The sequence below is a fragment of the Hippocampus bargibanti genome, linkage group LG02 (genome assembly GCF_051943395.1).
Source record: "Hippocampus bargibanti isolate YZ-2025 linkage group LG02, ASM5194339v1, whole genome shotgun sequence".
Lineage (NCBI taxonomy): Eukaryota > Metazoa > Chordata > Actinopteri > Syngnathiformes > Syngnathidae > Hippocampus > Hippocampus bargibanti.
This window is the reverse complement of record NC_142735.1, coordinates 27,066,788-27,094,660: the sequence shown is the minus strand read 5'-3', so window position 1 is coordinate 27,094,660 and position 27,873 is coordinate 27,066,788. Positions and strand designations below refer to the sequence as shown.

At 41.2% G+C, this 27,873-nt stretch overlaps 1 protein-coding gene across 7 annotated transcripts in view; it reads right to left on the bottom strand.

Annotated features, from left to right (window-relative positions):
• Positions 1–27,873, bottom strand: part of nrxn2b (neurexin 2b) — a 406,291-nt gene that overhangs the window by 160,415 nt on the left and 218,003 nt on the right. For 6 of the 7 annotated variants that reach the window (XM_088990599.1, XM_088990598.1, XM_088990594.1 and 3 more), the window contains 5 exons: positions 24,473–24,676; positions 21,734–21,760; positions 7,514–7,633; positions 5,758–6,139; positions 3,301–3,491 (listed from right to left, as the gene is read on the bottom strand). In XM_088990599.1, the coding sequence (XP_088846725.1) occupies positions 3,301–3,491; positions 5,758–6,139; positions 7,514–7,633; positions 21,734–21,760; positions 24,473–24,676 (924 nt within the window). The remainder of the gene's footprint in view (positions 1–3,300; positions 3,492–5,757; positions 6,140–7,513; positions 7,634–21,733; positions 21,761–24,472; positions 24,677–27,873) is intronic. The other variant, XM_088990595.1, reaches the window with a different exon arrangement.

Below are 27,873 nucleotides of genomic sequence, written 5' to 3'. Positions count from 1 at the left end.
CCACTACTTTCCAGTCACTGGTTTCCTTCAGCGTCAATACAAAATGTAGTCTATCTGTGCACTCCTGCCTCCACACTTAGGTTGCCCTATGTTCCTGTCACTTCTCTAAAAATGTATTCATAATCGATATTTCCATCATTTTAGCAAAGTCAACCATCATCTGTCCTTCAGTGTTCCTCATCCGGAGTCCAAACCTGCCGATCACCTAGTCATCATCTTTGTTTCCTGCGCCAACATGTCCATTGAAATCTCCAACAATTGCAACTCTCTCACTTCTAGCGATGTTCTGTATGACTAAGTCCAAACAAAATGTCTCATTCTCCTCCAACTCACATCCTACTTGTGGGGCATACCCACTAACCACATTTAACATCACACCTTCAATTTCTAGCTTCAGACTAATCATTCCATCTGAAACTGTTTTTACTTCTAAGACATTCCTAACAAACTCCTCTTTTAAGATAACCCCAACTCCATTTCTCTTTCTGTTTTCACCAAGATAGAACAACTTGACCCTTGACCCTAAGCTTCTAGCCTTGCTCCCTTTCCACCTGGTCACCTGGACACACAGTATGTCTACCTTCCTCTTCAGCATTAAGTCAACCAGCTACCTGTCATTGTTCCTACATTCAAAGTTCCTACTCTCAGTCCTATACTCTTGGTATTCCATTTCTCTCTTTTCCTGCGGGCACAACTCCCTCCTCTCCTTCTTCGACCAACAGTAGTCCATTTTCCACCGGCACCCTGTCAGTCAACAGCGCCGATGGCAATCATTGTTAACTCAGGCCTCAACCAATCCGGTATGAGATTCAGAGGTTTGATTCGCATATTTGTTTTGGCAAAAATGTTACGTCTGATGCCCTTCATGACCCAACCCTCTGTATTTATCCGGGCTTGGGACCGGCAGACACTGGCTTGTGTCCCCTTGTTGCTAGATGTGGCTACTACTACTACTACTACTACTACTACTACTACTACTACTACTACTACTACTACTACTACTACTAAATATCTTGAAAATAGTTTGTAGTTTCAAATTAAAACTAGTTCAAAGTCACCTGCCAGATAACAGGAGGCCTGACAACACAAAATGCAGAAGAGTTTTGGTGGGGTAAGTGGGGGAGTGGGTGCACACTGTACACCCATTTCTTCCAGTTTGTGATTTTTTTTTTTTTTGTATACGAATTAGGCATTGATATTCAGCACCGTCATTTTAAAATCTGAATGATTTAGTATAAAGCGTTGTTGGACACATTATTTTAGCATCAGAAACATATTCACATTGTTGTTTGGTTGTCTGTCTTAGAAATGTCTGAGATGTCTGCAAAATAATTTGCATAAATGTATATTGTCGTGCGGCGATACAGCAAGCAGGTGGAAAGTTGATAAAAGTTCACTCAGCCAGATGCAGGAAGGGTATCGTGAGTTTTCTTTATTTGAAGTTGATATCAGTTTTCTCCAGGCCCCAGGTAACACTGCTCTCCAGGTTGTCCTTTGTCCCTCTTCTTCCTCCTCGAAGTGACTGGCTCAGGCTGGCTTTAAAGGTGCTTCACCTGAGCTTCTGGCCAATCAGGTCCCAGCGGCAATTGGCCATTCCCAGGTGGTTGCAATCACCTTCTCAGAGTTAATTAGTGGTCGCCCAACTCAACTGTTTTGGATGGGGAGAAATGTGCACCTTTCTCCCATCCAAAATCCATGAAACACGAAATTATTTAACATTTCTTTTAGCATCATGTCATCATTCACCCCCTCTCCTCAGAGTTCAGACATTCTTGTCAAATAATCAGCAATAACATTTGTTGTCAGGGCAGAGAATGTCATATGTGACAGGTCCTATTCTCCTAGTCACAGCGTATGGGCCCTGCCACTTTGCCAGTAGCTTACTTGATCCCATATGCAACAATATTAACACCTTCTGTCCAGGGTGCCAATCTCTCCCTGATAAATTCTTGCCGTTATTCTCGCTGGAGATCCTCTTCCAGCTCCTGACGTTCTGCATCTTCCGTTTCTTTCTGGAATTCTGGGTTCAGAAACCATGGGAATTGCAGCTTGTCTTAGATGATGAAACTGTGGAGGTTGGGCATGTTAGGTAACCCAACTTGGGAGTTTGTTGAGCGGGAGGAAGGTTCGTTGGCCTGGATGTTCGAGAGTTAGCTCCCTGGGGCTGCGGTCCCAGAGGAGAATAATGTTGACTAGATCGACTGTCAAATGTCCATTCTTACTTGTTGGGTGCATCTGATCTCGAGATCTGTTCAATCAACATCAGCTCTTGTCTGAGTCTTAGGCTTCACCACTGGTTCCATCTCACTCTGCTCAGTTCCATCCTTGGCTTGGCAACTGTCAGACGCCTCATGGAAAAGAAGAACGGCATCTTCTTGGGGCAACTCAAGCTTCTGTTTCCTTGATCCCCTTCAGAACTCTTCAGTCCAGTTTGGTTGGCCCGTGCTACACAACTTCTTACTCGTCCCACCTTCTTCCTCTCGGCTTCCTCTTATCTTTTCCACTTCAGCAAGGCGTAACGATCCCACCTTCTTCATGCAGGGTGAAACGATCCCACCACTGCCACCAATTGTCGTGCGGCGATACAGCAAGCAGGTGGAAAGTTGATAAAAGTTCACTCAGCCAGATGCAGGAAGGGTATTGTGAGTTTTCTTTATTTGAAGTTGATATCAGTTTTCGGCAGACCCCAGGTAACACTGCTCTCCAGGTTGTCCTTTGTCCCTCTTCTTCCTCCTCGAAGTGACTGGCTCAGTGCTTCACCTGAGCTTCACCTGAGCTTCTGGCCAATCAGGTCCCAGCGGCAATTGGCCATTCCCAGGTGGTTGCAATCACCTTCTCAGGGTTAATTAGTGGTCGCCCAACTCAACTGTTTTGGATGGGGAGAAATGCGCACCTTTCTCCCATCCAAAAATCCATGAAACATGAAATTATTTAACATTTCTTTTAGCATCATGACATATATATTTGTGTATAAAACATGTCATTTCACAATACACTTTCTTCCTGCGTTTTGGTTCGCACAAAATAAGTGAGTTGTGTGCAATCAGCCCATGTTTACTGCTGATTACTCAAAATGGGCTAAGTTGGACAGATTCATTGATTTATTTTTTTGTGATGAAACTGAAATCTTTCATGAGGTAGTTTCTGAGTTTACAGAGTCATAAAACTCATTCTGAGAGCCAAGAAACATCAGTCAATGAATTTTCTTAATTGGCTGCCGATCAACAGGTTGTCTTTTTTTTGTTCAAAAGAGTGAAGAGGACTGAGGCTGGCCAGCTGGCACGAGACGAGACATCTTACCTTTGAGGTCCAGGTTGCGAGCTCCATTGGAGTGCTGCGTCACGGTGCGCGAGTCGATCTTGAGTGTGTGGACGTTGTTGGCATCCCGGGACACCACCACATTGTGCCACTGGTTGTCGTTGAGCGGCTTGTCCGAGTTGCCTTTCATTAGCGACGGGCCGTTGCCAAGGTCAAAGACATAGTGGACGTACCTTTGGGAGGGGGGAGGGAGGCGGGAACAAGGACAAAGATGATGATAATGAAGATGGTGCTTGTCTGTGTGTGTGTGTGTGTGTGTGTGTGTGTGTGTGTGTGTGTGTGTGTGTGTGTGTGTGTGTGTGTGTGTGTTTGTGTGTGTGTGTGTGTGTGTGTGTGTGTGTGTGTGTGTGTGTGTGTGTGTGTGTGTGTGTGTGTGTGTGTGTGTGTGTGCGTGTGTGTATGTACGTTTGCAAGGGTGGTTTTCCAAATATAATTCAGCCGGTGTCCTCGGTGGCCCGTTACGCCGCACCAATTTGTCCAGAGGCGGTTTATGATGGATGACGCGTCACTCTAAATTCTTAATAGCTCCTTATATTCCATCGCCCATTTTGTTTATGTTTTATTGAAACTATACATCCTCTGCTCGTCAGCTTCTGCATGAGGGAGTCGGCCTGTACATTTGTGTCATTCTGTCGATCTTTGGTTGCAAATTTTCTGTCTTTACACCTTGTGGACATTTTGGAATATACCATACTGTTATTTTCTGCACTAAAAGTCGCACGTAAAAGCCTTCAATTTTTTCAAAAGCTGACCATGCTCCTTATACAGTAATCCAGTGCCCCTGATACATGGAATGAACTGATAAAGTGAGTTTAACGTGTTTCTTTTGTGTGTTTACAATTGAACAAGGTTGGTCATATTGTGAATATGGACATTAACACCTGAACAACTTTGAGTTATTATGCTATTATTTGAGTTATTGTTTTGCACTATTATGAGTTGCACTAATCTACCGTAACAGCATTAGAATGTTTTTTATGTGTTTACTGAATGGAGGGAAAGTTCCTCCCACCATGAGATAAAAATGCCGTACTACATGTTATAAGTTGCTGTTATTTAAATATACCGTATTTTCCGATGTATAAGGTGCACGATACAGTTTTACTTTTCTTTAAAAGATGACACTGCGCCTCATACGCCGGTGCGCTTTATGTAGGTTTTAAAATACACCATTCTTTGGGGGTGCGCCTTAGAGTCCGGGGCACCTTTTATACTGTGAGACTATGGTAAGACTAAAACTTTATCTTGGAGAAAATAAAGCAGTTGTTTATTCATTTTGCGAATAAATGGGGTTGTCAGAAAGTGAAGGTGCACCTTATAATGTGGTGCGCCCTATAGTGCGGAAAATACATGACTTTTAATGTAATTTTTACTTCATAAATGCAGCCCTTGAATAAGAAAAGAAAAAAATTCATTAACTCATTCACTGCCAGGCATGTGCAAAAATCTGTCCACTCCAGTGCCAGGGTTTTTGCTATTGTCACTCGAATTCCAGGACCCAAAGAATATTGAGTTTTAAAACTACATCTACATTCAATACAGCGTTCGAAACCGTAGACTCTCTTCTTTCGTCAGAAAAAAGAACGAGTTAATTCCGAAATTATATGGGGCTGGGGGTATATGAGCTTGAAATGAGTGTGGCTGTTCAAACAACAATGCAATACATACATATCGGTTTATATAGCGCTTTAACAACAGCTGAAGCTGGAACAAAGCACTAACAGGAAGGGAAAAAACACCGCCAGAGACGATGGCCAGCGCCTTATCGGCACCCAAACAAACAAACAAAAACACATTTGGGAATGCCGCTCTATGTCATATTTTCAATTCCCGAATAAATTCATGAATGGCAGTGAATGAGGTAAGAAGAAACTCCCGGTGAGTAACTTCAAAGTTGTTTTTGAATTTTTGCGTGTAGCCAAAAATGTCCTTTAAATAAAACTATAACATTGCGGAACAACTAAATATTAAACACTATCGTGTTGAATTTTAAAACTAATAATTGGCACGCCATTTACAAAATTGCACTTTTTTTCCCACATCCACATGAAATTTCCTTCTCCGCAGTGTATCAGATCAGTAATATTCCAATGATGAGCTGTATAAGTTTCAGAACTACTCTAGCAAGTCCAATTCATCCCAAAATGCAGTAAATGTAAGGAAATAAATGCAGCGTGTTCCCTAAACACCCATTTGAGTCTGCTTGGCGGTGGCTTTATTGAGCAAATATTTTAAGATTTGGGGCTATTTTGGTCGATGGATTCAGAATGAGTGCAGCGCCAAAATCCGCGCCGGCTCTTTGTCTTTATAACGCTGCTAAATAGGAAAGAGGAGGAAGCAAAAAGCCTCTTCCTGAGTGTCATTATAAAGAGCTTTATGAGGGGGGTTGAAGGGGGTGGGGTTGCTTTCTATTGAATTCGCCCTTGAATGCATGCTCACCCTTTGACCAGTTCCACAACAATGAAGTCACTCCCGTCACCGGAGTTGAAGAGCAGCAGGCCGTCGGGCGTGGTGGTTTTAAATTGGAAAAAGAGGTGCATGGAGGCGTACGCTTGCAGCGTGGCCAGCGCCAAGTAGCTGCCTTTGCTTCGGAACGTCACCGGGTCGGCAATGATGTGGCGCATGCCGAAACGGGCGTTGAGCTCGCAGTAGGAAATGTCGCCGTTCTTACACTGGTCAAGGTAGGGCACGCCGTTGAAGGCGAGACCCTGAAGGTGGCCAATGAAGTTGGATGGCACCACCGAGATGAAGCGGCGCTCCGTCATGATGCCCGTCTCGATGTTGTGGAACTCCAGACGTGTGTGGGCGCCGGTCATCTGGCCTGGAAAGCGGAACGGTGGCGATGAGGGGCTTATAACCATCATTCATTTAGGGGAGATCAAATAATGGTGCCGAGCTGCTGCGCATGAGGCGACAGAAGGTGTCTGGGGAAATATGACGCTTCGCGGTATGCCGTCGTAATTATATAAGTTCTACCAGGGTGAACATTGAATATATCGCAATATTTACTTTCATTTGCACTGCAGGAATTGAGATAAACAGAGAATAATGCAGGGATATGATTATGACCGTAAAATGTTCTGGATAAGTCCCCCACCACACACACACACACACACACACACAAATGTATACATATATATTAAAAAGTACCATATTTTTGCACACCTAAAAGCATTCAATTTTGTCAAAACTGGATATTGTATTGCAAACCTTATTTTATTGTATTGTATTGTATTGTATTGTATTGTATTGTATTGTATTGTATTGTATTGTATTGTATTGTGGTTAACATGGGACAATTTGAAATTTTGGTTCGGACTTTAGCAAGTACGTACGTATCATGGAATTTCACAAGTTTGATTTGCTTTCGCGGGCCGAATAAAATATGGTGGCGGGCCAGATTTAGCCCTCGGGCCTTGACTTGACAACTGTGATCTTGTGGATGCTTAACACAAATGCGATTGTGGCTTCTATTTACCTCACTATATGTTGTGCCTTTTTGTTCTGTTGAGACGCCATTAACTAAGATACAGTAAAGTCTCGTTATATCGATATTCAAGGCCGAAAAATATCGATATAACCGGGACTATCTATATATCTGACCCTGCTTGCATGTAATTTTCTCCGTGCGTGCTTAGAAATAGTATCGATATAACCGGGACTATCGATATATCCGATATCGATATAACGAGACTTTACTGTATTTTTAACGTCAAATTCAAAATGGTGTATAATACACCCCTGGATGTATTTTATTTTATTTTATTTTTTGGGGTGGTGGAGTTGTATTATGCGGCGGATTTTATGCTAGCCTATATTGAATTGGCTTATGTTGTGCAGTGGTTATACAGAAATGACAATTAAAAGTTCCGGATTTGACTTTTTTGGCCTCATAAAGCAGACGGATCTTGACCGGGTCATCCATTGCTCGCGGACACATCGCGCCTGATCCATTTCCTTCATTGAGCTCAACAATTTTCCCTTTGCCTCTGACCTTATCCCAAGCTGCAGTCCTTTGCCCAAGGCCACAATATGTGACTGCCTCATCTTTGTGATCTTTCACCCTCCCACTTGCTATTTTGTTGGCAGCTCTACCGCCCAATACACCTCAGAGTTTTCGATCCAGCCGAGACGTTTTAAAAATACATGCTTTTTCTTTCTTTCCGCCAACAACTTTTCTTCAGGCGCCACTAACCTTCCACGGTGACGTTGTCCACGGAAAGCTGCAGGCTCTTGCCTCGTCGAACCACCTTCACCGTGTGCCACTCATTATCGTTCAGCTTCTGGCCCGCAAATAGTGTTTCGGGTCCTTTGCCTGTGGACGAGCAGGGAAGTCAAATAACGGCATTGTCAGAGGTGCTGTGTAAATAAGTGAGTGTGTGTGTATTTGTGTGTGTGGTGTTCTATCAACAAGCATTTTATTTTATTTTTTGGTTCAGCTGTGTGACTTGCGGTCACAGGTGGCGGCAGGAAAGAGGTAGTGGCACAGACATACGTCAGGGAAAGCTTATTCAAGCACCGCGATGTAACTGCCGGGCATGTAAGGCCAAGCGATAAAAGGTTGACGTTTGCTCTGAGGGACGGTTTGATGCTTCTAACAAGACAGTTAAAAACACAAAGAGCGGTTCAAATGGAAGTAATAGGCCTTAACCTTGGTCAAGTTGCTGGATAGAAGTCAGCACCGCAAATGCCTTCTGAGCCTGACAGATGGTCTCATCAAAGCCGATAAATATGCACATGCCGCTTGGGGCGTTTCATTTTGTTCATGAGTAGCTTTTCACCTCGAGGTGATGACCCAAAAGCTGACAACCCCGAACCCCCCTCAACCCTGCTATGCATCCACCTGTGGAAGTATTTAAACACAAACCAAAAGCTTCAAATGGGAATAGAATAACAAAAAAAAAGATTTTAGACGGGGTAATTGAGGCAATTTGATGCCGGATTCACTGAATTTGGACTTCAGTCTTGAAATAACATCTGCATTTTTCTTTCTATCCATTGGTTAATTGGACCAATAGGTGAAAGAGGTTGATGACAGTTGGACTTTATTAAAAATGTATTTCCTTTGATGATTTCCTTCAACCTGGAAAATAAATACAATTGTGACTTCCCGAGTGGCATCAATTAGTTTTTGTACACAACACGCTGGCCTTATGGTGATCCCGAGAACCATTTCAGGTTCAAGAGCAGATGTGCCAAATTTTAAGATCAACTTTTTCTACCAACCATCCTCTCGTGATCAACATGCACCCACTTGGACACACATTCTATAAATGAGCAACAGTCATAGAAGAACTCCAAGATGGCGCCCGAGTAGGCAGCCGCCAGCAAGTGCTCTCGATGGATTGTTTTTCAGCATTTTTGGCCATGATATTAATCAAGGAGGAGACTGTGTTGAGCGGATGTGCCTTTTTGGCAGCACAAATATTCCAGCACCGTTTTTGATTGGGAAGAATGTTGGTGCCATTTTACTGTCATCGTTGAACAGCTCTGGGGCGATTGTGCTTTTTTGCACCTGTCATAAGCAGCATTTTCACAGCCCCGCTTTGTACAAAAGGTCGGTGCTGTTGGACAGTCTGTGGCTGGATGGATGCATGGCTTGACAAGCCTGCGGCTTGGAATTGAAGCGGATTGACGTGGGACAGGAAATGTGAGACGTTTCGTCAATGGAAGCTACAGCTTTGTGTTTGCTTTCAAAACTTAGCTTGTTTCAGATGTGCACATTGATCCACTGGTGAAAAGTACGCTTAGATTCTCTCCTTTTTCATCTACAATTTTTTAATATATATATATATATATATATATATATATATATATATATATATATATATATATATATATATATATATATATATATATATATATATATATATAATATATATATATATATATATATATATATATAAATGAAATGTATTATTATCATCATTATTATTATTACAATTGGTTCATACAACAAGAAAGCACTTAAGATTGAATGACTGTTCATGTCTTTGTGTTGTCATATTACTATATTTTGTTATTTAGTTTTTTTGTTCTTTTGACTTCAAGATGGCGCTATGGGAGTGGCTACATTTCCTGCAGCTCTTGTATTTTGTTTTTTTAATTCTTCCTTTTCTTTCCTCTTTGTTCCGTAACTTTGCTGCTGTGAAATGTAAATGTATCCACTGCATGACTAATAAAGGCTAATTCAATCCAATCCAATAACATCCCCTATCAATTCAACACAAAATTTTATCAGTTTGTGCACTGCCTACCTCGGTGGGAGGCCTGAAATGGATGCATGTGACGCATATTTGCAGCCTGTTAACGAACATAGTTCAGGCGTACTGTTTGAAAATGCTTCTCTCGGCTCTCCAGATTCAAATTCTTCACCAGTGCCATCCGTGAAACGTGAAACGCAGATGAAACAAACTCAGAAAGTGAATAACAATAACAAAATAAAACAATGTAGCTGGAATAGCTCTGATTTCAAGCTGCAATTACAGGCTACTGGGCGCTACCAACTTCTGGTGACGTACAGTACATGACGCGTTACCGTTGGTTAAAAGTGAGCAGCTTTATTTTATTTGTGTCTTAAATGTTTCCCAGTGCTTTTAAATAACCCCCTCACTGAAATAAGAACTTCGTCCTGAGTTGACATGTTTCAAACTCCACTTAAAGGACAACCAACAGCATTTTTTTTTGTTTCCCAACTGACATTAGAAAAACGTTTTATAGCATCTAAAATACCCAAAATCTATATTATTATTATTATTATATGATATTTTTAGTCAAATGCAAAACACCAATAAAAATGATTTAAAGTGTCCCAAAACTACTTAAAAATGACCTCAGAAATGGCGAGTTTCAGAAGGTCTCGCCCCCTTGTTCGTGACGTCACACCAGTACGTCGTGCCCTGCTCTCGAATAAAAACAATGGCTTCAGATTCGGAGAAGAGGCTTTCTTGTTACTCATCCAGTTAATTAGTTATTTAAATAGTTATGAAGAGGAAAGCATAAATATTTGTAATCGATTAAAGAAGTACTTCCGTATCAATTGAGCCATCAGCACTCATTTGTAGCATCCCGGAAAATGCACAAGATGGCGCCCAAGCTCCGCTGGAAATGGGCTGATTTGTCTGCTGGGAATTTGTGTCGACTCGTATCAAATAGTAGTCTTGGTGCAACACACAAGGATTCACCATCGCGTTATTTATTTGTTTTCCTTCTATTTTTGCCATCAACACGGATCAACACGAAGGTTTCAGACCAAACAAAGTACCCAAAATGCATTGTGTGTTGCTTTCTCGGTCAAAAAGGGGCGTTCCAGACGTGATGTCAGGTCAGGCATTGTCATCAACTCGAAAACAAGACGTCCTGAATATTCAGCGCGGGCCTTAAACCGTAAAATATAGCTATATGCCATGGAATCTCTGTAAAACACGCTCAGTAGAAGTCATTTGAAGTGATTTTACAAATTATGGACACAACTTGTCTGAGGGCGTCGGTTGTCCTTTAATTTTATACTTGTGTATTTAGTTCATCCACAGCCTGTTTTACTACCACTAGTTATTTCTTCTGCCCCCTCCTCTACAAGATCTCAAGTGGGCCATCTTCTGTGAAGCGTTGCTATGGAGATATCTGCATCAACCATGCGGGCACGTCTTTGAGGAGGACCCATTTCTCACCAAACAGCGTCTTTCTGCAGCACTTAAGAGTGAACACCATAAAGGAAAACATTTTACCATGTCCAAATTCACAGATTGGATCCTTGGAAGCCTGCATTTTTGGCTACATGACGTCTTTTGTGGCATGACTTGACCACATTCAAATTTCCAATTAACCTTGTCTAAGGAATTTCTCCAGTGTGAGACAAAGCAAAGTTGTCACATCCTCATCAAATTTGCTTTGTCTTAAAAATTGTCATTCTAGAGTTAGGAGGTCGGCTGCGATGCGCCTGACATGGGGCGTCATGCAGCTGAAAATGTGGCATCTTCTCAAAGTTTAATACCCCCCTCCCAGACGTTGTATTTATTTATTTTTATTTTATTTTATTTTTTATTCATTTTTATCTATTCCCAATGAAATTCTTTTGTGCTGAAGGGCGATATTTAAAATCGAACTTGACTTTTTGATAGTGAACCGCAATGTTTGTATGTATGATGAATACTGTACTATTAGTACAGTATTCATCATTCCGTGTACTATGATGGAAAGCAAGGGAGTCAAACTATTTTTTTTTCCACATTGTAGTTACGGTTTATGAATTTGGGGAAGCCATTAGAATGCTACAACCCCTCCACATATTACATACACTCACACAAATTACATCACAACAAATTAATAAGTAACTAGTTTTCAAATCTGAAGTCAGAAATAATGACTGTTATTGTGGTTTACATGGGACAATTAAAAATGTTGATTCGGACTTTAGCAAGCATCATGGCACTTGACATGTTTGATTGGCTTTCCCTGGCCGAATAAAAAAATGTGACGGTCCAGCTTTTGCCCCCGGGCCTTGATTTTCACACCTGTGCTTTAAAGAACAACCGATGTCTCCGGACAAGTTGTGTCCATAATTTGTAAAATGGTTTCAAATGACTTCTACTGAGTGTATTTTAATAAGATTCCACCGCATATAGCTATATTTTACGTTTTAAGACTCACGCTGAATATTCAGTCTTGTTTTTGAGTTGGTGACAAGTCCGTATGTGACGTCATGAACGGACGCACCCCCCCCCACCCCCCGACCGACAAAAAGACACATTGTAGCAGTCCTTCATCACGTCAATGTATTTTGCTCTACTGTTTGTCTGAAAACCTTGATGTTGCACCCAAAAGCTGCCAGAGGAGGGCGTCCAAGCTCCATGGAAGGAATCAGCCTGTGGAAACGGGCTGATACATTTCTCACGGGAGCTGGTCTCCATTTTTGGGTGTGACATTCCCCCCCGCCCGTTTGCCTCAAAATGGCACGGAAAAAAATATTTAATCGATTGCAAACTTGTATGCTTTCCTCTTCAGAACTATTTGAATCATATTCATAACTGGATGTGTACCAAGAAAGCATATTTTCCGAATCTGAAGCCATTGTTTTGATTCTTCAGCAATGCAAGACTTCTTGGCGTGACGTCATGAACTGGGGGCGGGACTTTCTGACAATGCCCAATTCACAGCTCAATTTTTTGCAGATTTTGGACACTTTAAGTCATTTTTATTGGTGTTTTGCATTGGAATAAAAATATCATACTGCGTGTTTTGGGTATTTTAGATGCTATAAAACGTTTTTCTGATGTCAGTTAAGAAACAAAATGTGACGTCGGTTGTCTTTTAAGGGATAGCAAGCTAGCCTCTAAACTCCTGTTACTCTATTCCCGCCAACTTCTAACAAGCAAAATGATCCGCATGCGTATTCCCAGCCTAATCAGCATGAATATTAATACTGACTGCTGTAATGTGAAGCAAAATGGCCTGCAGGCATGCACTCGCGAGCTGGGCCCCTCACCTTGTTTGTTGTGAACCTCCCCTGCCTACCCCACGTTGCAGTGCTGATTTCCAACCACAAAGCAAGCAACATGCTCATTCAGTACTGCCCCCGAGTGGCGTCAAGGAGTTAAGCCACCGGCTACGAGGGCTCCCAAGTGTCAAGCCCGCTTACGGCAGATGGGTCGGTTCTGCATGGTGTCACGCGAGGCGAGGCTGAGAGAGTGCCAGGCGCATAACACACTGTATTACAATTTCGGAAGATTCAAATTGGATGGGCAGAAGGCGAACGCATGGACATGCGCACGCACGAAACCGGGGAGGTTAATAGCCGTTTAGTCCTCGCACCCTTCACGCGTGATTACGGCGGGGTCGGCCGGTGGTGAGGCAGAGGCTAAAACAACCTGCCCGCCCATTTTGTACGCAAATCGCGTTCACTCCCGAAGAAGTGTGTCCTCAGTTGAGAGTACGGTGAGAGTCATGCATATAAAGATAGACCTCATCAGATTGACAATGCGCTTTGACAAACGATGGATCAATGGTGCTCTTTTCAAGAAGGGTTTTGTCAATAAATAACAATCTTGGGCATGTCAGTACAAGAGGTACGACATGGCAATGTGTCACAGTTCTTCTAAAAAATGGAATTCGTGATATTACCAATGCTTTGCTGATGATAAATAATATAACCTGCATGTGTTGTCACATTGTGTCAAAGTATTTGTTGCTTTTAGGGTGACGACACCTCAAGGCTATCTCTTAGCTTGTTGGTTTCTTTGTTTGATAGCATTAAGCTAATCTGACTTTTAGAAGCAAAAGTATGTGGCTGTTTTTTTTTTTTACAAGAGGGAGTCATTGTCCTTGTTTTATTTTTACTTTAAGAGCAAATCGTGTCTCTGAATGGCAGTGAGCTGTGTTTTTCTTATATCTTCACTATATTCTGTAAGGTGATTGTAGTGGAACAGAAACGAACAAAAAGCAATTTAAAAATAAATGCTATCAATGTAAATAAAACTGAAAACTAATCAAAAACGATCAATGCAATGCATTGATTGGAGCGGGGAAAATCTAAAAGGAATACTAAAAATAAAAAAGTGTGGAAAAACTCATTTCAAATAAATACATAATTAAAATTGATGGAATCGGAATAAATTCTAATGAAGAAACTGAAAATAACTGTTGCTTGCAATTCGAAAAAACTGAATAAATAAATGATTTTACCCAAATAATCTGTGAGTCATCTATGTATATAATCTAATACAGTGATACCTCGGCTTTCGAACGCTTTAGCTCACGATCATTTCGCTTTACGAACATATTTTTCGTCAGATGAACCAAACCACACAGCGCCAATGTGGCTGACGTACACGTTTTCGGCAGATGAACACCAAACCATACAGTCGAACGGCGCCACAGTGGCTGGCGGACTAGTATTCCACATCCACTTTCTTTGAGTGTTCTCAGTGCAGACGTGGTTTGTTATCGAATGGAATACTTTTGCTATTATGGGACCGAAAAAGACCCCAACCACAGGCTAGTGTTAAGACGAAGAGGACACAAAAGAAAATTACGGTCGAGCAGAAGAAGGAGTTCATCAAACGAAACATGGACGAGGTGTGCGTTTGTGTGACTTAGCATCCCAGTACCAGTATGCGAAGTTGACCATTGCTACGTGTGGCTAAGGGTGTTTCTGTGTTTTCTAAGCAACAGTCTCCGGCGACAGAAGAGGTTGAAGAACTTTGGATGAACGAAAAGCAGCTAGCAGGGGACACTGTGTGTGAGGGTATTATAGCCGAGAAAGTACGTCAACTTCACTCCGATAACATCAAGAAAAAACTACATCGTTGACCATCACAAAGGTAAATAAAATGACTTTATTACACAATACAGTTTATTTCTTTAATTACAACACAACAAAACATTTATTATACATAAAATAAGGTATATTTTGTGTAGTTTTAAGGCTTATTTAGTAGAAAATTATGTTTTATGGGGACATGGGAACGGATTATTCTAATTTTTAATGGTTTACCTATATATATATATATATATATATATATTTTTTTTTTTTTTTCTTTTCCTTTCGGCTTTTCCTTACAAGGGGTCGGCCGCCACAGCAAAGCAGTGTCCTCCATCTTTAGAGGTTTGATCCGCATGTTTGTTTTGGCCAAGCTTTTACGTCGGATGCCCTTCCTGACACAACCCTCTGTATTTATCCGGGCTTGGGACGGTCACAAGAAGACTTATGTCCCTTTGTGGCTACAGAACAAGCAACACGCTCAGTAAAAGGCTCCCAAACACAAAATGGTCACGCCAACATTCAAAAAAGCAAAAACTATACTCACCATTTGATGACAATGCTCTGATCTTAGCATGAAATTGGCATGTCTTTCCCTATATTACATCACAAAAAGGACTTCAAAGTCTACGTTTACAGCTCATTGATGGCTACTACATCTCTACTTAAAGGACAACCGACACCTCTGGACAAGTTGTGTCCATAATTTGTAAAATTATTTGAGAGTTTGAATTCAAAACCAATTATCATACATGTTAAGTCTCGCGATTTGGTCGGGACACTCCCAATTTTGACAACAATACTCACAATACTCACTCTATAAGGCAACTATACATTCGTAACATCGATTCTCTTCCCACCTTCAAGTCCCATCTCAAAACCCACCTATTTAAAATTGCATTTTCTGTGTAGCTCTCTCTTGTTTCTATTTATAATTGTATTTTATTTATTGCGTTCTATTTGTGATTTTTTTCATCTGTGCTGTATGTCATGCATATTAGCATATTTGACAATAAAGCTGACTTTGACTTTGACTTAATTTAATTTATTATAGTACCTATGCTTGTCTGTGACTGAAAAGTGTCCTTGAGAGCTTTGAAAGGCGCTTAAAATGTAATGTATTATTATTATTATAATACAATACAGACAGTTCATTTGTCAGGTGAAACAAACGAAAATGTAAAAATCAAAATACAAGTTTATACTAATTGAATGTATAAATAAACAATCGAAGTATTTTTGTGTTTTATTTACTTATAATTTACACTTTTGTAATGCTCACATTATTTCAGCACGCACCACGGAGTCGTGAGTAGGAAAATCTCACGATTTATGATTTCTGAAATTTAAGATGTATAAATTATGGGGCCCTCCTCATTTGTTAATAGTAAAGGTTGTGCGTGTTAATGTTTACCATCAACAACAATGTGTGAATTTAAGAACAAAGATGTAGCTAGTCATTTGGGAGACCAAGCGAAACTCAGTTGTGGTGGCTTCAACAGTTCTGGCATGACAATACTATATATATATATATATATATATATATATATATATATATATATATATATATATATATATATATATATATATATATATATATATATATATACACACACACAGTGGGTCACCAGAAAAACATAGTTTTCTACTTTCTAATTTTCTAAGCCTTGAACTACACAAAATATACCATATTTTATGTATTATAAATGTGCTTTAGTATTATGATTAAAGAAATAAATACAATAAAGTCATTTTATTTACCTTTGGATGGTCGTTAATGGCTTGATGGAATGGAGTGTCGGATTTCCTCAGCATTAAACACTTGATGAGGAACATAGGCTTCTTTTACCATCTTGAGGAATGATCCCTTGTAGGTGCTTTCTCTGTGATAATTGTATCTAGTTCTTCATCAATTGTGATCTGTTTAGCTGGGTTGATAGCTTTCTGCATCAAGTGTACAAATGACTTGTGCGGATTATTTGTGGAGCCTGATTGATGGGATATTTTAACTGTTTTCTATCCATTTCTCACTATTCTCACACTCTCAAACTTTGTTTTTTTTTTTTGAAGCTCTGTCATCTCCCTTTCGTGTGTGTGTTTTCTCACTCTCTCTCTGTCTGCCTGTCTCTTTAATCTTTAACCCCCCCCCCCCCACTGCTGGGTGCAATCATGCGGCTTTAACCGAGGACGGTATTATGTTTTTTGGAGAACGGCCTCACTCTTTCTGTCTGTAACCCGGTAAGGTAAAATTGTCATAAATGTAACGTTCGTAACCCGAAATGTTCGTAAACTTTCACTGTGTATATATATATATATATATATATATATATATACAAACACACACAAACACACAGTATACTAATAAACACAAAATCTATTTTTTTAAACAATGCTCCATCAGTCAGAGGAAACTCACGCGCCCCTCTGGAAAATGAACAAACCGCACAAAACAACATTTGTGAAATCAAACGCATGTCCTTCCGGGCAAACACCTGCTTGGCTAAAATGGGACGTCGCCATGCTCTGTGAAAACGATTCTGGAAACCTCGGCGGTCAAATGTTTGCATTAATGACCAGCCACTCTTGTGAACCGACTGCCAGAGTTTAATGAGCCTCGTTTCAAAAGTTGGATTGGTTTGAATTTACAGGCAGGTACGTTTTCAGTCAGGCCAAATCGGATGACTACATGGAGGCAACAGCGCGGCCAGCACGACTGACCAATTGGCACTGGCGCACACACATTCACATGCACACATTTTTTTCACTGACTTTTTACTGCTGTGCACGAGATGCTTTGAGAGGGTTGAGAGTACCAGCAAGTGACCCATGAGGACTTGTTACATGTGGTTTTTTTGTCCCCTTATCCCCCCTCCATTTCCTCTTCTGCCACTAAAAGCAAAAGCCTACAATGGTTACGTAAGGCTACACAAGTTAATGTGCTGTTGTCTTAACAAAAGACAGTAGTTACGCGGTGCAGCTAGAAAGCCTCCATTTTGACGATAATGCCATTTGGCTCCTATCTTAAGATATCACATTTTCCATCTCGGGCAAATTGCTGCCGGTCTAATGAAAAGCTTGGTGCTGTGTGTGTGTGTGTGTGTGTGTGTGTGTGTGTGTGTGTGTGTGTGTGTGTGTGTGTGTGTGTGTGTGTGTGTGTGTGCGTGTGTGTGTGTGTGTGTGTGCGTGTGTGTGTGCGTGTGTGTGTGTGTGTGCGTGTGTGTGTGTGTGTGTGCGTGTGTGTGTGCATGTGTGTGTGACTGTGTGTGTGTGTGTGTGTGTGTGTGTGTGAGTGTATGTGTGACTGTGTGTGTGTGTGTGTGTGTGTGTGTGTGTGTGTGCGTGTGCGTGTGCGTGTGCGTGCGTGTGTGTGTGTGTGTGTGTGTGTGTGTGTGTGTGTGTGTGTGAGTGTGCGTGTGTGTTTGTGCATAAAAAAATAAACAAGTAAAATATTAAAAACACACATACAGCACATACATGGTGATAAACATTGTTTAACATATTCTTGAACATTGTAAAATAATTATCGATAGATATATATATACAGTAGATATATTTGGGAGGTTGTGATTGAATATGAGGGGGTCGGACTGGCAGACATTTTTGATTGAGCATCACTTGGCAAAATAAATGTCAGGGATATTTCCGACGTGCAAACGGCTGCCGCCACAAGACATTCTTAGCAGTGCTCGGTGAACGCAGGGAATTAATCCGACTTCACCCGCCGCATAAATCCGACGTGATTCGTCATTTTAACGAAGTTTCCGTCTTGTCTTGTGATATGACGTGGATTTAAACAGCTCCCTTCTCCAGGTTATGGTAATGAAATCAAACCGTGTAAAAATTCCAAATAACATGGTCGTGATGGATAGATGGAGTGACACGACTGTGACGGAACATTACACCTCTGCGTTGAAAAGAAAAGTATAATAATAATAATAATAATAATAATAATAATAATAATAAGAAGAAGAAGAAGAAGAAGAAGAAGAAGAAGAAGAAGAAGAAGAAGAAGAAGAAGAAGACGAAGAAAACCTTTATTCGTCCCACAATGGGGAAAGCTGCAGTCCACAGTAGCAATTTGAAAGGGGGATGGACGAACAATACAAATCGAACCTCACCCCACCATGGCGATTTTGCTGTTTTATGAAAATAGCTTTTTTCACTCCCCTTTCAAACCATCTATTTTCTTTCGCGAAGATTTTACCTTGTTGTCGTCAAATGAGTGGTTGCTAGCTTTAGGTGCATATGTACTGCCAATTGAGGCCCACTAGTATTATCCTTGCGATGTTGATAAAGTCTTTTTTTTGAGAATTTGTTTATTTTATTTTTTTTATTCTCATACAACCGGCTTCTTGGGCAACATAGGCTTAGTTATGCTGATGAGGTGATACCAGATAAAATGGGGCAATCAGGCCAGTCGTAGACCTCATACTCAGGCAGGACAAATGAAGTAATCAGTCAGGACAATAGAAGTAATCAGTGTAGCCGCAGGGAGTAGTCCTCTGCTCCCCCAAACCTGAGGGCTGAGACCAATCATAGCAGAGTTTGGCACCGCCACATCTGGACAGTAGGGATATATATAGGGCCAAAACTACCAGCAAAATACTTTAGTTCTCTGACGAAGCATCTTGGATAAGAAGCCAAACGTCCGACACCTTCAAAAAAGTACAGTACCTTTTCAATAATATCTAACTTATACTTGGCTGCTTTTGCACTATGCTTTGGGAAATTATCCATCAGCACTGTGACGCACCGTTCAATGACTTCTTGGACTGAATATGATGAAATTATTTTTCTGAATTCACTTCACTCGAGAGGGGGTGGGGCAGGGGTCTCTACTCTTTATGTTTTAGTCAATATTATAAAATCTTATAAGATTTTGGCAACTCGACACAACACTGCCATGCTGGAATAGAAAAGAATGGTGGCCTTTTTCCTGACATTTATTGTTGAAAATATTGAACCGAGTGTATCAGATTCGTCTTTTTCCAGTTCCTGGATGGACGCGAAGGGCGGTAAATAGTGCTCAAAGGCTCGTCTTACTCTGACCCATCAATGAATCTTTGAGGCTTGTTTTGATCTTTTCATTTTGGATTTTTCATCATACTTATCTTTTATTTGCTTTTGATATTTTTTAATCAGTCAGGTTAATTTTTTTTTAGAGCCGCTTTGTTCATTTGTTAGATTTTTGCCCATTAAAAAAAAGCGTTCCATTTTTGTTTGATTTTGTTTCCAGACAAGATTTTTCCTAATTTGTGTTTTTGAAATGATAATGGTAGTGTTTTATACCAGTTACCCTTAAATAAAGAAAAAGAAAAGTTGATATCATCCATTTTAGCAACTAAATCTTATTTTTTCAAAAGGCTCAGTGCCCTTCTGATGGCAAACGGATTTGACGGTTATTATGCAAGGAGTAATATTATCGGCCAACTTCATCGTGGATGGCCTGGAGTGGTGGGAGATCAAATGAGCATTAAATAAAAATGGCCGGCCTCCATTGGAGCCTTAAATTGCCTGAACAAATCAAAATCCACTCCGAGCACCTCCCCCCCCCAAAAAAAAAATATGTGACACACAAGTTGAAGTCAAATGTTGATGCGTGGACTCACTGCAACTTTTGCGCACATTGGGTGGGCAAGGATATCAATTGGTGAGATCTATGGGGGGATCCTGAGTTACCATGGTAACAATTGATACTCTCTCCCAGCATCAGCATCTTTGAACAACAGTCACTTTCCAGAAATAAAAACATGACACATTTGCTTTAATGGCGTGAATGAAAAAAGTGAGAGAGCGAGAGCAAAATAAATATTGATGAAATGGCAAACACGACAAATTTTGCACTCACTCCAAATTAGGTTCAACAAAGATCTGCCACGATGCAAAATGGCTGCCGAACACGCAAGGCGCCATAGTTGCATAAATGAAACATGGGTTGTGTGAACGTGAGTTTGATGATGATGTGGCTAAGTGACCGGCGGGGAATTTGTGCTGTTTGCTGGTAAATAACGAAGCTCATTGTATTGAAATGTTATTATAGTTTGCCTTTGTTGACATATGTGGGATTGGAGACATTCAAAATGTATTCAAATATTCGAGTTACATTTTTTTTTCAAGGTTTGCAACACTCTGAAGGTTGGTGCATCATCAGCAAATATCCTCACCCAAAAGAAAAACCAAACACAAACTACACCACACTTTCAAAATAAAAGTATAGCGAATTTAGCAGTCGCACACAAACTTTATTTGTGCTTGTTTATAGCCGGCAACGGTGAAATACGCCCAAACCTGCCCAAGAAAGCGAGCTTTTATTATCTCCAATGCTTTTATTTTGAAGGTCCAACCTCGTAATTGACGAAACCTTTTGTATTGTGAATTCAACTCCCACATCTGACAGGAGACCTGTTGTCCAATCGGGACCCGTCTTCGCCGACACACAATCACAACTCTAAGCTGATCGCTGTCCTCGCCTGACATCTAGCGGTTAACATGAGCGATGCATGCTTAGTGGTGCACTATTTGGCATCATCGATCGGAAGAAATACAATCAAGGGAAAGACAAACAAGTGTCTTTTCTTTTTTAAAAAACTCCCTCCTGCCCCCCCCCACTCTTGTCACCAAGCTGGTGGCCACCACCCTTTTCCTGCGAGACCTCATCTCACCGTGACACACACAAATAAAATAAAATCACCATGTTGTTATTCTGCCAGCGAGAGTCCTAAACAAGACCCTAAAAATTATTTACTTGTGTGTGTGTGTGTGTGTGTGTGTGTGTGTGTGTGTGTGTGTGTGTGTGTGTGTGTGTGTGTGTGTGTGTGTGTGTGTGTGTGTGTGTGTGTGTGTATGTGTATGTGTGCGTGTCTGCATGTTTTACACCACGGTAGTGTCAAATTGCCCTTTTCTGACACAATGTGTGACGTTAAAGGATGAACAGAATTTATTTTCGCTATTCAGTTAGAAAAATGCTTTTCTGTCTATCATTAAAAACGAGGCAAAGAGAAAAGGCATGCGGTTAAGAAAAATGTCTGCAGATTAATTGGGGGAGCGAAGTTTGCGTTGGTGGGGTCATAAATGAGTGGAACAGAAAAGGGCCAAATGCACGGAATTTAGTTAAGATGGAACGATTTTTGAGTCAGAAGAATGGAGAGAAGAACTTACTGAGACTACAGTCTATCCTGATACAATCTGGCGGGAAGAGAGAGTGCAATGGTGAGATCAAATCAAAAGAGCAAGCGACAGAGAAAGAGAGAGTGAGGGAGAGAGAGAGAGACAGAGTGAGGGAGAAATAGAGAGAGAGAGAGAGAGAGAGAGAGAGAGAGAGAGAGAGAGAGAGAGAGAGAGAGAAAGAGAAAGAGAGAGAGAGAGAGAGAGAGAGAGAGAGAGAGAGAGAGAGAGAGAGAGAGAGAGAGAGAGAGAGAGAGAGAGAGAGAGAGAGAGAGAGAGATTTTTACATCCTTCAAGGTACATTCTGCAGACAACCAAGTATTGCTCTGGGGCCACCATCCGGGGACGGCCCTGAGTCAGGATCACCCTTTCATTTCATCAGCCCCATGTCGCCAACGTGCGCCAGAAGGCAATATTGCACCATAGCGGTTCAAAATCCAGTGGGCCTTGTTTTTCATGATGATGGATTTATTGTATCAGGTGGGATTGAACTATTGTGGGCCTGAATTTTCCACTAGCCATTGTGTAAGGATGTAGGTATGTTTGAAAGTGTGCATTGCTGTCGTAACATGACGTCATTTGTGGCGTGATTGATGGCCAGTAAAAAAAATATGAAAAAAACGACATCAGGTCATTGTCATTCACGGTTAAAAAAAATCTGATTTTGCCATCAAAAGATATTTCTCAATCTTTCTTATTAGTTTTTAATATTTTTAAGATACATATTTGATTGTGATGTGTGCTACATTATTATGGATTCATTAAAAAAAATATCATAATTCTGTGTCATCTAGTCCAAATAACAAAAAAGTCAGATTTTGCCATTAAGACATTTCTCAGTCTTGCGTCTCAGTTTGTAATATTATTTTCATGATACATATTTTATTGTTATGCGTAATGATTTATAAATATAACTTAATTACAGTAAAGTCTCGTTATATCGATATTCTCGGCAGTCAGAAAAAATATCGATATATCCGATCCTGCGGCATGTAAATTTTCTCCTTGCGTTCATAGAAATAGTATCGTAATAAGCAGTACTATCGATATAACCGATATCGATATAACGAGACTTTACTGTATGTGTCATCTGGTGCCCAAAAAAAGGTTGGTGCACTTGCCTCCTGCAGCACCTTGGGGAACGCCAGAGACCCCAAAACAAACAGTGACAAGAAAGGGTGATCTGCACATCCCAGCCGCTTCATTCCTGCTGCACATGTTTGACAGAATACCGAGAGTAAAAAGCCTCAATTGGAGTATTATTTTCAACTACGCATTGACTTAAACGGTCATTGTCCTTGTCGCTACTTGACAAATTGCGCAAGTGCAGGCAAAAGCAGCTGAGTTGTAGTCTCGAGTCGTCAACCGCGACAGAATAGTGGACACAAACCGTCGGGGACCAGTATCACAGAATGGAGAGCCTAAAATCTAATTAAATAGAAGTCACGTTCAGATTTCATTCAAACATTTCTTGGACAGGTCATTTGAAAGCAATACCGACAAAGTTTTGGAGCTGTGAGCAGGTCCCCCTGACAGTTTGATCCGAGGCCGCAGAAACACAAGCCATTGAAGGGATGAAAAGTGCCTTGGATGGCGTGGCGAGGGAGGGGGATTTCAGATGGGGGAGCAGAAAAGAAAAAAGAATAAAAGAATGGAATATTTGTCCTCGCTTGTAGTATCGCCCTTATGGGGTGTTCTGCTTTTCCTCAGGTCCAAAAGTTGCGACATTGTCACAGAAACAAAAACAGTAACAATGATGCAACTCTTGGTCCTCGGATGGCACTTTGCAGTATTCTAACTTTAAGAAAACAAAAATAGAGGATCTGTAATGTCATGTGATATGATGTGAGGGGAAAATGGAGGTGGCCAGGAAAGAGCTTGCATAAAATAGACAAACACATTCCTAGTTTTGTCGACACCTATCGTTTAAATGAGGGATTACACCTTCCTCTCATGCAAGTCGTCGTGCCAGGACACTCACATATTTAAAAAAATAAAGTACAGTGAGACCTCAACTTACAAACACCTTAACTTACAAACTTTTCATCTTGCAAACGTCAAATTTATGAAAATGAAACCTTATAATAAGCATTATTTTCATAATACACACCCACCACGGCTGGCGGAGTGATCTTCGGCGGAAGCACACGACCGAACAGCACCAGAGGTTATGTTACCAACAGTCCTTATGGAAGGTGACTCTCCTTCCATAAGCCATCAACAACCATCAAAAAGGTAAATAAAACTTTATTTTACAGCACAGTTTATTTCTTTAATTACAGTCCTTATGTAATGCGCCTCTCTTTCCAAATAGCAATTCCCTTTGACCTTCGACCTCCAACGCCATTCCATCAAGCCATAAATGACCATCACAAATGTAAATAAAGTGACTTTATGATACAATGCAGTGTATTTATTTCGTTACAATACAATATCACATTTATTATACATAGAATAAGGTATGTTGTGTGTAGTTTTAAGGCTTATTTAGTTGAAAAGTATATTTTATGGAAACCCGGGAACAGATTATTCCCATTTTAATGGTTTCCTATGGGAATTTCTTTTTTGAGATACACACTTTTCGCCTTACACACTCTGTCTGGGAACCAATTAAGTTCGTAAGTTGAGGTCTCACTGTAATTGAAATGTTTTAAAAAATAATTTAAAGATAAAGATGATGAGGTCGAGAATGAGAGTAATGGCGACGACGACGAGTAATGACGGCGGGCCTACCGAGGTTGACGGTGAGTTTGACTCGGCCTCCATCCAGCTCCAACCGCAGCGTGTCGGCCGACTCCTTGGAGGTACTGGCCACAAGGAGGCCGTACGCGCGCTGAGACATAAAACGCAGGGCCACGTCCTCGGCCTCCGTGTGCATGGTGACGGGCATGATGATCTTCAGGTACATGCTACCATCGTAGCTCAACACAGTCGCCTCTGCGGGGGGCCAAAAAGAACAAAAAATGAGTCTCTCGGTGCCGTGTGATGAATAGGAGAAACGCCAGGGAGACATTCCAACCGGTAGAGAACATTACATCTTAAAATTAGAGACTTTATTTGGTACGAAATAATCAAAAAATGAATTTAAAAAAAACATTGTGTCTGATTCTGCAGGAATACAGGTGACCGCTAGAGGGCAGAAAAACCTCACGAAAACAATCATCTGCATTTTCAAAGATGAAGACATCCTGAGGGGGAAATAAATCTTGCTCACCCCAGTCAAATTGACAATTTTTTAGACCTCAAATGTGCCAAATGTGACTCCATACATTGATCATCACTCATTTGGACTCCCAAAACCAAAGGACAATTTAGAGGAGGCATGTCCAAACTTTTTGCAAAGGGAGCCGGATTTGGTGTGTTAAAATATGTAGAGGGGCCAACCTTGGTAGTTTACCTATGAGAGCAATTACGTGAAATACATTTAAGTGAGCCATTCTGTGTTTCACATGTTTTTTTTTTAATTTTCAGCTATCATAAGCATGTGTTTCGATTCATTTGAAATGTGCATATCAACATTGAATTGACTTTGACATTTTAAATTGAATATTCACGACTTCGCATTTTTAGCATCTTAACTTTTCTTTTTAACATTTGAACAGAAGTCATTGTTCTTTGGTTGATTGTCACCATTTTAGAAAATGTTTAAACATGGGAAAATCACATTTTTTAGAAAATTGGGGGGGCTCTCTTCAATGACTCATATACTAATTTGCTGTTCCTAATTGAGCGTCTTTATAGCAGGACTTAGCGCACACAGGTAAAAGCGCTATTGCCCAATGTATTCATTCTACATGCAGGCCAGACGTTATTGATTTTATGACGGAGGCTGCGATCCGGATGAAAATGGACCACGGGCCGCAGTTGGCGCCCGAGCCGGACTTGTGACAAGTCTTGATCTACCATTCATGTTTTTGAAATGAGGGAGGAAAAGGCTCGGAATAGGACCCATGACCTCTGCGCTGTGCTAGAGGCCACTGCATGTAACTTTCTAAACCGTAGTTCACATTATTGTTGGTTTATGCTGGAAGATTGAGGTCATGGCCAAATAAGTATAATATAACCAGTGATTTTATTTTATTTTTTCCGGCAAATCTAAGTCAGTAAAAAATAGCGCCAGCAGGCCCCCCTCAATTATAATCTGCATGATCTGGTTATTTCCCGGGGGACCGGAGTGTTATTTGCATTTCTCATCGCCATAAAACTCAGCCATTAGTTGTACCAGAATAGAATAGGTTTTTAATGTTTTTATTTGAAGACTTTTTTTAATTACTCGAGCTCATATTAGATTCTGCCGTGATGTAACAATATGCAAAAAAATTCACGGTAGAATTGTCAATGGTGAGAGAGAAACTGTTTGCTTTGTGAAGGGTGGATTTTGTACCGACAAGGAGAAGTTCAGTTTTTTCGCTGTTTAGTTTGAGAAAGTTATGAGAAAACCAGGATTTGATTTCTGAGAGGCAAAGTGTAAGGGATGCAGGTGGAAGAGAGGCGTCGGGTTTACTGGAGAGGTAGAGCTGGGTGTCATCCGCGAAGCAGTGAAAATGAATTCCAAATTTGCGGAAGATATCACCAAGGGGAAGAAGGTATATAATAAAGAGAAGGGGCCCCAGGACAGAACCTTGGGGCACACCAGAAGACACAGGGGAGGACCGTGAAGTGAATGAGGTAATTTGGATAAACTGTGAGCGGCCAGTGAGGTAGGAGTGAAACCAACTGAGTGGGGTGTGTGTCACGCCTAGAGTGGAGAGTCGGTTGAGCAGGATGGGGTGAGAAATTGTGTCAAAGGCCGCAGATAGATCAAGAAGGATGAGAATAGAGAGGGAGCCGGTATCTGCTGCTATGAGAAGGTCGTTCGTGATTTTTATGAGGGCTGATTCAGTGCTGTGGCGGGGACGGAAACCAGACTGGAATTGTTCGTAGAGGTTATTGTGAGTGAGGTGAGAGTGGAGTTGACAGGCGACGGTTTTTTCGAGAATTTTAGCGATAAATGGAAGATGCGAAATTGGACGTAGGTTATTGAAATCATTGGGATCTGAACCAAGTTTTTTCAGGATTGGTGTTACAGCTGCGGTTTTAAGAGGGACAGGAACAATTCCAGTGGACAGTGAGGAGTGAATAATAGCTGAAATAAAAGGGAGGAGAGCAGGTAGACAAGATTTGATGAGGACAGTAGGGAGGGGGTCAAGATGACAGGTGGAATTCTTGGACTTGGTGATGAGGTCAGAAAGTAAGGAGGGATGAGGGAGTTCAAAAGACGACAGCAGTTGATAGGGAGTAGGAAGGTTGGGAGAGGGGGGGGATACAGAGGAGCCGAGGTGCTGGTGGATCTTGTTGATCTTTTCAGTGAAAAACAGAAGTAGTGCGTTGCAGGTGTCTGAGGAGTGAAAGTGTGGGGGGAGAGAGATAGGGGGTTGAATGATTTTGTTGTATAGGGAAAACAGAGTCCGTGAATTCCCACTGTTAGCATCAATCAGTCCAGAATAGTATTCCGATTTTGCGCGTGTGATAGAGTCCTTGTAGTGGGTGAGGTGAGCTGTGTACATGTCCTGGTGGGTGGTGAGGCCGGTCTTTCTGTAAAGTCTTTCCAGCTGCCGAGTTTTCGCCTTGGTGGAGCGGAGTTGGGCGGTGAACCAAGGGGCGGATCGAGTGAATTTGACTGACCGGGATTTAACAGGAGCAAGGGTGTTGAGCATGTGTGCAAGGTCCATGTTGTATTGGGAAACAAGTTCATCAGGGGGGGAGTTGTAGTCCGGTTTGAGGTTGGCAGCCATTGCAGTGAGGGTGACAGTGTCAATGTGTTGGATGTTCCGATAAGTGATGATGCGCGGTGGCTTGGGGAGAGAGAGTGTGATGGGAACGTTAAATGAGACGAGGAAATGGTCCGTTACAGGAAGTTCGTTTGCTGTGCAGTTGGCGGGGGTAAAACCACAGCAGCATATTAAGTCCAGGATATGCCCTTTTATATGCGTGGGGAAATCAGAGAATTGGTGTAAGCCAAAACTCTCCAATGAGGAAATAAAGTCTTTGGTGAGGGGATGGGTGGAATTGTCAATGTGTATGTTGAAGTCCCCAAGGATAATAATATTTGGTGACAGAGTGGAGAGGTGTGTGAGGACGGCTGAGAAGTCTTT